Consider the following 12,978-nt stretch of genomic DNA (forward strand, 5'->3'; position numbering starts at 1 on the left):
CTTATAAGGGATGCTTTAAGTAGTGGATAGGTTACATAAAGAAGTAATAACAATTCAACCTATAATAACTTGAATAATTTAATAAACACTATAACTATCTAACAAGTGGACATACATTTGAATGGAATGCATAGGCAACTGCTTAGGTAATGGAGTCCACAAAACTCAAAAAAAAATAAAAAAATAACAAAACAAAACTTGCCAACTGGTTAAATAGTCATATATTTCAGAGTGGGAATAGTTATAAGTTAATGTTTTATAAGTTAATTTATTTTTTATTTTTTACACAATAACAAATACAATTAATTTTTAATTATATTTTATAAAAAAGATAATATAAGTACAATTAATTTTTAATTATATTTTATAAAAAAAATAATATAAGTATAGTTTAAATAAGTTAATTAGATATACATGAAAATTATCACTTTTAATTCCATTGGTTGATAAAGTGGTAAAGACCAAAATATATTAACATATTTCAATTTACATAATTAAATAAATAAAAAATAATTACTAAAAAATTAAAGTGCCCAGACATAAAAATAAAAATTATATTAAAAAAATAAAAATTAAAAATTCAGAAAATTTAGTAAGATATATTCAAAATAAAATTGTAAGCTAAACAAATACCAGCAGTATAACAACCACTGGTACCTACTCCCTGGGCAAAAATAAAAACCTCTCCCTACTAGACTGTTACTCCGAAGTATATCCCGGAGTGGCCATCAAAATGTAGAATCGTTTCGTCAGATCCATCTTGTTCCTCGGTCCTCGTGAATTTCATATGTAATATCCACGCAAAACTTATTAGTAAAGTGCTCTCATACAATGTCAACAGCAGGATGACTTTGCTCTCTATTCATTTCAGCTCTTCCGTCGGAAGCTGCCCCGTGTTCTGCCAAAAATATTCATACACCCATTCAGTCTTTCTGCCTAAAATATATTTATTTAAATCAACCAATCTGCACCGAATATCAGCGAGTGAAATTACTAGAATTTTATCATCAAAGAATGATACAACTATAGAATTACTGAGATCTAGGCCAGCGTAATGAGTTACCTGAAGAAGATTTCTTTCGACTGAAGTGATCCAAGATTGCAGCCACAGGAATGAATTTTGCAATGACCGCTAGAGGCCAACTGTCCCACAAATTTACACAAAGTTATTATTTAGAGTCAATCAATCTACAAGAATGGGAGAGCACATGAAAGCAATGAAATACCCATCAATTGAAACATAAAGTAAGGGGTTAAGATTTGAAACCTTAGAAAACCAATTACAATACAGAGAATCCACTTTTTCCAATCCAAGGGAGTGGTTGATGCAAATTTCCCAGCAAACTCAACTATCAAAACCTGCAAATCAATACAACATTCTGGTAAAGATTAGAAGATTAACAAAATAAAAGGAAAGACCAACATAACTCAATGTCAAGTTTTTTTGGTGAATTCTACATTTGATGTTGGTTTGGTAACACTGCATGAAATGGCTGCTTCATCTTTAGTAATAAGTTATGTTACAAGGTTCACAAAATTTTAATTTTGAGATTTGAAATTTGGCCAATTTATAATTTTTTTGTTATAATTGAAGCTTGAAATTTATTCAAACTTATAACTTTTTGTTACAACTCAAGTTTGTAATTTATTCTTGTTTCCATGTGAGAGATAAAATTTTTCATGTTTATTGATGATGTTGATTTCTAACTATTTTATCTTATAATTCATTTTAGATATATAATTTAGAGACCTCATCGCTATTCAAACCAAACCTAATCATTGTTGAACTCAAACTATGTGACATTGATTACAAGCAATTGGTCTACGAACCTAATCATTGTTGAACTCAAATTATGTGACATTGATTACACGCAATTGATCTACCAACGGTTAGTCAGCATGCACTGATGCAAATTACCAGGAAAGAACCATTGACAACACCATAACATTGTAAATTATGTTGCCTTTTACCTGAAGAACAAGCGTAATACTTATTATTGCGATGAACAAATGGCTAGAAAATAGTCCTTCAAAGATGTTCTTCTGATCTGGTTTCCTTGAATTGAATTCATTGAATATCTGTTGTAACAGTCAAACCAACGTAATAAAAGAATTAAAACCATGGATTTTTCTTTGAACAAGCTATTTCAAGAAAGAGACCATCCTTTTGGAATATATGCAGAAAGAAAAAATCTGGAAGCAAAGAAACACTATTAAGAATTGAATCTGTGAACTTACTTGGCAAAACACAAAGGCATTAAAAATTACAGTGTTTCTCACTTTGTCTGCATGGCCTGTACTATATTTCTTCAACTTTAAAATGTCATTCCCCTTAAATGTAAATATAAGGAGGACTGTAACTTGGAACAAAGCCTGCAATTTTTCAAGAGCCATTAATGCATCTTAAAATTCTTTACTCTACTGGAACCTTTTTCACTATTATGTTTCGAAATAATACTAGATTTCTTATTCACAACCCAAAGGCAAGTGAATACATACTTGTGCTATAACATTTCTCCACATATTCTTTGTGATGAGGGGTTCCCTGCAATCAATATGTAAAGAATGGTGATAATTTTGGAATACCAGTGTTTTCACACTTAAGCCAACGTCTATGACGTAAACATCGAACCATTACAATAAAATTGCAGCATATAGTTTCTTTATATATCGCATCTAATCATCTTCCCGAACAAAGCATACAACAAAGATTTTGGAAACTCTTGGATAAATATTTTTCCTTCAGCTACAAGAACATCCAGAATTGCATGTATGTTTTATTAAAAATTTCGAAACAAACATATGTGCAATCTAATTTAAATACAACTACAATGCTGGCATTAAATATTCTGCATAGAAAACATAGTGATTAACGATAAAAATACAAGCCATTCAAGGCTAGTACTAGCTAAACTATTCTTTTTATTAGAGGTTTTTTTTGTCACATCAGTTACATTTTCACAGATTTTTCTCTTTGCCTTACTATCCAGATTCTACTACTGTCCCTCATAATTCTATAAATGACATTTTCCCTATTGTTCCCTCCTTCATGTTTTACTAATTTTTTACTTGTTTAAGCTGGCAATTACATTTAATGTCTGCTTCTACCGATCTTGTACAATTTTGATCATACTAGGGACATTACTGTCAAACAAAAATATTACGGTAGGAACAGCCTGTATCCAAAAAATCTGTCCGTATTGTTAAAAGATAACCATGATGATTTACATTTTTCGGAATTTAATGACCCCTGAGTGCATAAAACCTCCCTTTGCAAAAGCTGTGTACTTTATCATGCGAGTATCATAGCTACATCCATTTTTAGACAAACCATCAGCAACATGATTATGTTCTCGGAAAATATGTGAGAAAGAAATCCTTTTGAAAGTTTTGATCAACTGTGTAATGTGATGCATCCAATCAATGAGTGAAGATAATTCAAAGTTTAATCTCGTTTGCACGTTCCGGAATATATTAAACTCTTTTGGCTATTTTGTCTAATATAAAACACCAAAAAATTCCATATACCAAAATTTTATTTTAGAATCCTCAGAGAATATGGGCGGGATTATTTGTAAATCAATTCCAAACACCAAAACTCCACTTTAAAATTCTGAAATATATCAAACTCTTTTAGCCACTTCATATAATATAAAACACCACAGAACACAGGTGAGACTATTTGTAAAGCAATTCCAAACACCAAAACCCTAGAAACCAGAATTGAAATTAATAATGGGATAAAACCATCAACTTATTCCTACTCCACTATACCAAACTAAAATAAAAATAATGCTCAACAAACAACAAACTTTCCACATTTTTCTTTCATCCCACACTTTCTACCTGTAAACTTTACTTTCTATCCCATGTTTATAGAGCATTGACCCATTATAACACAAATAATGCTTAGGATTCATAACAATAAATGCTCCACTGCACCAAACTGAGACGACGACGACGAACTTTCCACATTTTTCTTTGATTCAACACCTTCTACATGTGAACTTTACTCTCTATCCCGAGTTTATAGAGCACTGACCCATTATAACGGACCCACACAAAGTGTTAAATACGCAATGACCAGTTTGTCAGCTTCAAACCTGCAAATTTTCGACCACAGTGAATGAATTACTAGAACTCACTACACAGATTGCACTCCTTACGAGGGAGTTTGACTCCTATAGTTTGTGACCATTTGTGAAGGTTTTAATTCCACATTTTCCACCGCAGTGGATGAATACTGGAACTCACTACAATGATTGCACTCCTTACGAGGGAGTTTATCTCCTATAGTTTGTAACCATTTGAGAAGGTTTTAATTCCACTCAGCTATTATATATTATTGTTTTCTTAAACCCAAAACCTGTCTCTAAATATATTTTTTTATTATTATTTTATTTATGATGCCTTACTTGCCATGGCTATGGTGCGGGATAGGTTCGCACTATGTTTTCCGAATTTTCACAGTGATAAGGTTGGATGCTTGATGTGAAAATCCATATTTTCCCATTCACAGTCTTGAAAAGGGCTGTCTTCCCATTGAATGAGGTACTCATTTATTTCTCTACTCCTATCTCTACCCCTAAGAGACCAGGCAAGCACTGCATGTATCCTATGGGTTCTATGTAGCAGAAGCAAACTATTTGGCAAATCCAATACACGTTTTATTTTGATATGGCTGGTAGAATATCAGCTGTAATTTATGTTTGTGCTTTTCTTTAAGAACTTCAAAGGTTGTAAACAACCTCATCATTTTCTTGGAATTGTTTTTTATAACTGCGCTTACAAAGATAGTATTTCATGCAGTTTTATGCCATTGTCAGATTGTCTTCGAGAATGTTTAGCATGTTCCTTCATTTTCTGTGATTTTTATTATTGCAGTGTTAAAACACGGTTATGTGATATATGGAAAGTTGTTACTTTTTGTAATTGTATTATAGTTTATATTATAATATAGAAAAAAATCATTATACTAATGAAAATTTTGAGTCCAAGATAAATCTTTAAATAAAATAATGAATTAATAAAATTAGCTTTAAAAAAATTAATATAATTTGAGATAATAATAAGAGTAAGGTTTTCATTTTTTATTACAATTTTAAGAATTTTAAAGAATTGATATATTTTTTCAATAAATTTATTTGATATTTCAGTTGCTTTTGTGGCTGATGTGATCTTTTTAAATAGGGATATTTGTTGAGCTTAGTTATACTAATGAAAATATTATTATTTTCTCCATGGAAAAAAAAAAAATTCATAATAAATATTATTAATATTTCTGTCCATTTTTATTCATTATTGATAAAGGTTGAAGGAGACCAAGAATCATTGTGTTTTGGTCCTTATCTCTTTGACCACTCTATCATTTTTGTCAAATTTCATCTCATTATGATATATCTACCTTTGTATACTTTATAGCTAAATCTCAAAACTTCATAAACACCTATCAAAATGTCAAATCTTTACAATATAAAACATTGTATGGAAAATTAAAGAGGGTATAAACCACATAGAAAGAGGTTAGATCAAACCAATGGTTAATAGATGATAGATCTATGAAAAGTTAGATTTGAGTATCAAAACAACATACTAAATCTAGATCAACAATCACATTTCTTTCTATAATTATGAAGAGATGATTACATAGCTATACACAACTTCTCACAAGCTCCCGCTACAAACAACTCTAACCCAAACATGTTGGCAATCTCTTCAGCCATGTGTAGTTATTCACCCTCCTCTTTAATATAATAGTGGAAAGGGGGGTTACAACTCAAGGTTAAAACCCTAGCATCTAGAATGGAGAACTCAACCTTGGCAAGGTTGAATACTAACACTAAGAGAATGTGCCTACCCACGAAGGATAACCACTAGCAACTAATGTTCATATAATGTACACATGTCATAGTATGAGGAACATTATTGCTAATTTGATGACTTAGATACCAATTGAAAAATGGAAACATGTACAACATGACATACATATGCTCATGAAATTATCAAGATGTTTAAAATTGTGATTGCAAACCAATTAACAAAACATAACAAAATTCAATCTCATAGAACATGAATTAAAAAAGTTGTTCATACACAATGTCAAAATTATAAATTAAAATAGTGATCAAAAAATTAAATTATATTTTTTTACAGAACTGACTGTAGATATCAGATGCTCCACCCAGCCATAGGTGTTGTTGCACAAATTCTCTCTACAACAAGCCACCCTTGAGCTAGGGTTATCAGTCCACAAGGAAAAACATCTCCTATGTGTGTTTATAGTCTACTCACATAACCCAATACCCATTAGTGTACAACACAAGGGATGAGATTTCCCTCTATGCACCACAACACCTTAGATAATCACTATCCCCACCATGGATTTAGTGCAGTCTCGCTAGGAATCTCTTAGTTGGGGGCTCCAGGAAATCCATCTATTATGGGAGTGTTCACAACACCCTTTACATGGGATCTTAGGTAATTTCCCAATGAGAATTCCTCATAGGCATTCCAACCCAATAGTTAGTATCATTCCCATCTCTAAAAAATGTTCCTCAAAACACATTATGACTACAACCTCTTTGAGCAACAAAAACTTTGTTTTCCTTCCTTTTTTGTCATCTACAAAGATTACACACACATTCTACTCAAATTTTTCCTTTTCCTTCTTTCACCATGTTTTTTTGAATCTCACTATCCCCTAAAGATGATTTTACTCAGCCCATGTTGTCATAACTAAGTGAGATGACTTTCCCACCAATGTCTAACATGAGCATACTTAGATCCATGCTTTAATAACTATGTGAGATGACTCTTCTACTAACCTCACACATGCATTCAACGATTGTATTACTTAGAAAAATGGCATGAGACTCTAGACATGTGGGATCACCCCTTCGGTCCCACTTTCATCCTCCTTTGTTGTGGAACCATACCACCCTATGACTTTGTCAATGTCCATCTATGTATGGTAGTGTATTTCATTTTATCATTTTCATCTACAATATATACATATTACAATGCTTAACCCTCAACCATTCATAACATATATAAATTATATTGCTAATATGGCGATAAATATGGGACTATTACAATTCCTCATGTGTGAGAAAATTCTCACCCAAATAGTGCACCACTCATGTTATACAAATACATATGTACATACCAAGCATGCTCCTCCATGTAACTATTCAAGTAGTCCAACCCCACATCTATCGAGAATAGGTAGGAACATGACAACATGTGTCAAGCATACTTTTACACATGCATAGCACACTTTGCTATGTAACTAGTCAATTAGTGTTCCCCACATGTTAATAATAGGTACCAAATACCAATATCTACCCAACATGCTCATCCACATGGATGAGCACACACCTCAATGTAACTATTCAAGTAGTTGTGCTCACCAAAAAATTTAGAAGATATTCATGGTGGTGTGATCTTCCTCAAAGCCCAACACTAAACTTCTAAGGATGAATTGAAAATTGATCCTCACATAATATGTTTTTATACAATGAAAGAAATTGAAGCATAGGTTCTAAACAACTAGGTAAACTAAAACTTCCCCTTTATGAGGAACATGTTCTCCAACAAACCAAGATACTCTTAACATCTCAAACTTCCCCTCTATTAGGGGGTACATCAAAATGTTGGCCACGTATACATACGAAGGAATAGAAACTAGGATATTTACTCCCTCTTGAACTTTTAACTCTTCATAATGTTCAAGGTATACTTCCCTTGCCCAATGAATACTTCATCAACAACCTACCAAACTTCTAGTCCCAATAGTAGACCAATGTCCCCCAAGTCAAGATCACAAGGCAATTCCATTTCACACTAAAAAATGAGTTTTTCAAACCTTATTGCAATGATAAAATCATCTACATATATGCTAATACAAGTGGATCAAATTTTAAAAAAATAAGAAAAAATAAAAAAACATAAAACATAAAAAAGATTTAGAGAAACCCAATTTGAGTAAAAAATCATCGATCATGAAATACCAAACTTGTGGTGAATGTGTGAGTGCATAAAATGCATTCATCGACCTCCAAACATGGGTATCTCACCCATGTGCCTAAAAACCATTATAGACTAAAGAAAAAGTATTATTATGGTCAAGCCCCTCTTTTTTTTTTAAATCCTTTGGTAACAAACTTGCACATGTGCTCTCATCAACTATATGTTTGGAATTAATCACTAATTCCTTAGAAGGTTTTGGAACTATCTCTCGAACATCATTATTGAGTATGGAGTTGTACTCCAGTATTATGGTATTACACCATACATATTTTTCATCCACCTCCTAAAAGCTAGAAGGCTTTATCTCATGAATGGAAGACATTAGTGCAACATAAGTAGGAAACTTGTTAGGTTGTTGATTGGCCTAAAATGTAAATTTAGGTGCTCCCACTTATTCCTATGCATACTACAATGTTTTGTTAATCCATCTTGGTTTCTTGGCTAAACCCAAGGATAATGAGGTTTGTGTTCCTTGACTAAAGCATTTCTAATATGAACCTAATTTTCCCTTCAACTTCAGATCAAATTTTGGGATGGAAAGCAATTTTCCCTCCATAGTCCCATAGGTAACCAACAATTTGGACTTCTTTTGCAAATGATGGAAGGGAGGAAGCTCCATAAGAGATTATGAAGTAGATAAAGTAATTTCTTCTTATTTTTCATAGCGTAATGCAAGAGTGTGCCCAAGCTGATTGATGCCTATATGAGGTCTTGAAGTGCTAAAAATTGAGTAAATTGGTTTTGTAACATAGAATATTAACCTTGTTGACCAACAATATCACATTAATTCATAAAGGGGATTTAAAAATTGTGAAAAATAAAGTCGATATATTATAGGTATTGGTGTGTTGCGAGGGATATTGGGTAGGGGTTTATAGGTATTTGGGAGTATAAGAAAAAGTATTCGACAAAAATAAGGGATTCTATTAAAAATAGGGATTACTTTTATTTGAAGGATGTATTGGCAAGGGGGTTGAACAAAAAGATTTTCGAAGGATTTTATCAATATCTAGTGAGATTAGAGGCATCTTTCAATATCCTAGGAATGCAGGTGATATGGCATACATTGACTGAGTGGAGACCCATTTTTTGTAACAAGAGAAATAGGTTGGGCTAAGTGAGATTAGAGTGCCCTAAGAGCTTCATTCACCTTGGTGGTATCATGGTATTGCTTGGGGGTAGAACCTATAACTATTTCCTATATTTGGATGGTAAATCACTCACTAACAACCAATTTGGTGGACTTTCTTTCGTTACAGATAATTATTCATGCTTTTCTATCTATGAAATGTTTTCAATTTGAACATGTTAATAAATGAATTTTATGTATAGAAAACTATTTCATTGCATCTTTATGTTGCATGTGAATTATGTTTATATTGTTATTAGAATTTTGAATTAAGCACAACAATTGGTTATTAGAGAGGGTGTTCCACTTGATTTCTTCAATGACTGAGGGAGGCATCCTAGTATGTTACAAAAATCTTGTAGGGAAGTGACCTTCTGCTTCTACTTGGACTATTCCAATCTTATTTTGAATTTAATATTACTTTGAATGTTTATCCTCATGTGCCTTTGTCATGTTAGAGAATAAAAAAAATGTAGGATTGTATATGTTACCAATATCAATAAATAGAATGTTCCCTCCCTATTAGTGTAATCATGTGTTTTGACTCTTCATTATCTATGTAATCCCTAGGCACATGACTAATATTAGGGTATATGGTTGTTGGATAGGTAAATCCCCTTTGCGGACAGAGGCGATCCCACTAGCCTATAACCATGATAGATAATGAGATTGGAACTATAATAGCAGTCGCTCATCAATTAATAATAAACAGGAAAAGTTACAACCATTGTTCTGACGTTGACCCTTCTCCTGGCTGGGCGAATAACTATATGTGTCTTGCAATGCATCTCCTCTCTGGCAGCATAACCTCTCTAGCACTCACTAGCATTCCTCCAAGAACTCAAGAACTCAACATCTAACACTCCATGACTAACGATCATCACTACTAACACTCAATCACTAAATCACTAGCACTAGCTTGTCCAATGCATAATGACAAGCTTATATAGATGAAGAAGGGAGGAGGATACGATGAACCGGGATGCCTTTTGTGGATTAGCATTATCCTCAAAAGCCATTAAAGATGGATATAGGATAAAGCTCGACAAAAGACTGATTTTTTATCTTCAGAAAAGCTCCATGTAATGAAGGAAACAACAGTCGGACGTGCGTTAAGGCAAAAAGCACAACTAAATTTGGTTGGCGCGACTGTTGCTCTAAGACAGAGCGCCAATGGTCGCGCCCTCTTTTGACGATCTCCATCATTGGCGCGGGTAGGATACTATGGACTTGCGCCAATGGAAAAAGAGCACTTTTCAGGGATGATCTGCAGAAGCTGTCTTCAGGAAACATGGAGTATATACTCAGGGGAACATAATGCAAGTGTTTTTAGACTTTGTCACTTCTTATAACTCCCGGGATGAGTCCTCCAAGGTACGACAAGAGGAGTAACAGGGATGGTGACAAATTACTATGTAACAGATGCCCCCTAAAGCATGAAGTCCGAGAGGTGGAGAGGGGTGAAATGCTTTACAAGAACACACAAGAGCACATAAGAGCACATATAGTTACTGCCGCCGAGGATCTGCATTAAGAGACATGATTGATAGTTCAATTACATAACGTACGTGGTATGGTCGCAGCCATCCGTAAGAGGGTACATAAATAATCTGGATCCATAGTATGGACGCAGCCATCTGGTTAGGATCAATGGATTGACTCAGGTATGGTCGCAGCCATCCAGTGAATGAGTCAAGTATCAAGAATCATGCCTGGATTACAACAGACACAATCCAGGGTCTTGCGCTCCATCTCGACCTGAACAAGAGTACAAGTTCAAGCATGTGAATATATGAGTTGAAGTCGAACATGCATGAACATCGTCTGATTACCAGTCAATAGTGGAAACTGTTAACAGACGCGAGAGGTACCACCAATAATGACAATGGCCCTCAAGGTACTATAGGTACAATCTACGGCGTGTGAATCAATGATCTGAAGTCGAACACCCGTAGAATCATTCGATCGGAGGCCAATGATGAAAACCTCACGTCGAACACAAAGAACCTGCCATTGAGGCATGCAGGATCCAAGGCACCGGAAAGGAGTCTCTAGATCAACTCCCTGGATAATGAGTTGAAGTCGACAGGGAGTGACCTTGATCGAAGGCGGGCCATAATGTTTCCCACATCATCGACACGAGACAGAGAGATAATGTTGTGAATCAAGATTGTGCGAACTATCAGAGGGAGGTTGTTTCTTTGCAGAGGTCAACTTCTCTTGAACATATCGGCGGCACATTTACGGAATTGGCAGTATTTGACATCAATGTATCAAAGGTCATGATGACGAGGCAATGAATGGATGAGAGGTCAAATAGGGTACTCAAGTCCATGGAAGCAAGTGAAAGATATGAGATGAAATATCCCCACCCCGGACATGAAAGCAAAAAGTGCCATGTTAAAGAGCGACATACTGCCGTTACGGTAATAATTATGGTTCAAAAATTTTCTTTTCCCCCCGCCATTTCTGGCGAGTACCCCAGTTATTTTTAACAAGCTTGATGGGGATAGCATATGCTTGTGTTATGACAAAATCCGATGTCATTAAGTTTTAACGAGTCTGACAAAGGAAGAACTCGGCGTCTTTTCATGTTTAGAGAGTTTGAAAAGACAGCAGAAAAGGAAACTCTAGGGATGACATTTTTCGTAAAGTTGTGTCTCTCGGGCCTGAAAAAGTATAAAATAATACCCGAAAGAACCGCCCGATCATTACGATCGAGGAGTACTTTTCATAATTAGTGATTTCGACCCGAAAAAGTAAAAAAGCGGTAAAAACCACGTCGTTTCGTAACCATTAACGAGTTTGAAACGACAAAAACCCGGTAATCTTTTTATGTTTTAACGGTCGACAAAAAGAACTTAAAACGACCGCCCCTTATTACCATTTAACGAGTCAAGAGGAGTGACTCGGCAATCTTTTTCTCTTTAAATGGTCAGAAAAGAGCTGAAAGCGGACCTTCATTTTTATTTTCTTTAACGAGTCAAAAAGGAAAAATACTCGGCAATCTTTTCATATTTTACGAGTCAGAAAAGAGCATAAAGGCTACTCGTCCTGAAGGAACGAGTGGTATAAAGGATAGCAACTGGTTCCGGTAATGGTGGAACTTGCTCGAAACATGTAAAGGTTAAGAGGCTGGCTAATAAAACCACTCATCGCTGCGGTTCCTCAGGAAAGGAGAAAAAACCAAGTGAAAGCGTATGATCGGCCAAAGAGATGGTGGCAATGGAATGAAAACAACCAAGGCTCATCTAAAAAAATTTAGTGGATAGGCGGCAATCACAAGATGTGAATTAGGTATGGGTTCATTTTTACACAAGCTTGAACCATGGAGAACTCTGCTTGGATTCGTTTTCATGTTTACACAAGCTTGAAACGAAAAACTATGCTTGCTATAAATTTGCATGCCCCCAGCATGATAATGCAAAAAAACTCCAGGGATGACCTTTTTCGTAAAGTTGTGTCTCTCGGGCCCGAAAAAGTATAAAATAATACCCGAAAGAACCGCCCGATCATTACGATCGAGGAGTACTTTTCATAATTAGTGATTTCAACCCGAAAAAGTAAAAAAGCGGTCAAAACCACGTCGTTTCGTAACCATTAATGAGTTTGAAACGACAAAAACCCGGTAATCTTTTTATGTTTTAACGGTCGACAAAAAGAACTTAAAGCGACCACCCCTTATTACCATTTAACGAGTCAAGAGGAGTGACTCGGCAATCTTTTTCTCTTTAAATGGTCAGAAAAGAGCTGAAAGCGGACCTTCATTTTTATTTTCTTTAACGAGTCAAAAAGGAAAAATACTCGGCAATCTTTTCATA

General features: G+C 34.6%; 1 protein-coding gene across 1 annotated transcript in view; it reads right to left on the minus strand.

Moving 5' to 3' along the window:
• Positions 1 to 561: 561 nt before the first annotated feature.
• Positions 562 to 12,978, minus strand: part of LOC149241536 (calcium-transporting ATPase 8, plasma membrane-type-like) — a 169,362-nt gene continuing 156,945 nt past the window's right edge. Inside the window, exons 23-28 of the mRNA XM_089370580.1 lie at positions 2,500 to 2,545; positions 2,239 to 2,373; positions 1,972 to 2,079; positions 1,268 to 1,359; positions 1,064 to 1,143; positions 562 to 898 (exon numbers count right to left, since the gene is read on the minus strand). Of these exons, the coding sequence (XP_089226706.1) occupies positions 825 to 898; positions 1,064 to 1,143; positions 1,268 to 1,359; positions 1,972 to 2,079; positions 2,239 to 2,373; positions 2,500 to 2,545 (535 nt within the window). The 3' untranslated portion in view covers positions 562 to 824. The remainder of the gene's footprint in view (positions 899 to 1,063; positions 1,144 to 1,267; positions 1,360 to 1,971; positions 2,080 to 2,238; positions 2,374 to 2,499; positions 2,546 to 12,978) is intronic.

The sequence above is a fragment of the Pinus tabuliformis genome, chromosome 8, assembly GCF_031772625.1.
Source record: "Pinus tabuliformis cultivar Carrire ecotype Pingquan chromosome 8, CPIR1, whole genome shotgun sequence".
Lineage (NCBI taxonomy): Eukaryota > Viridiplantae > Streptophyta > Pinopsida > Pinales > Pinaceae > Pinus > Pinus tabuliformis.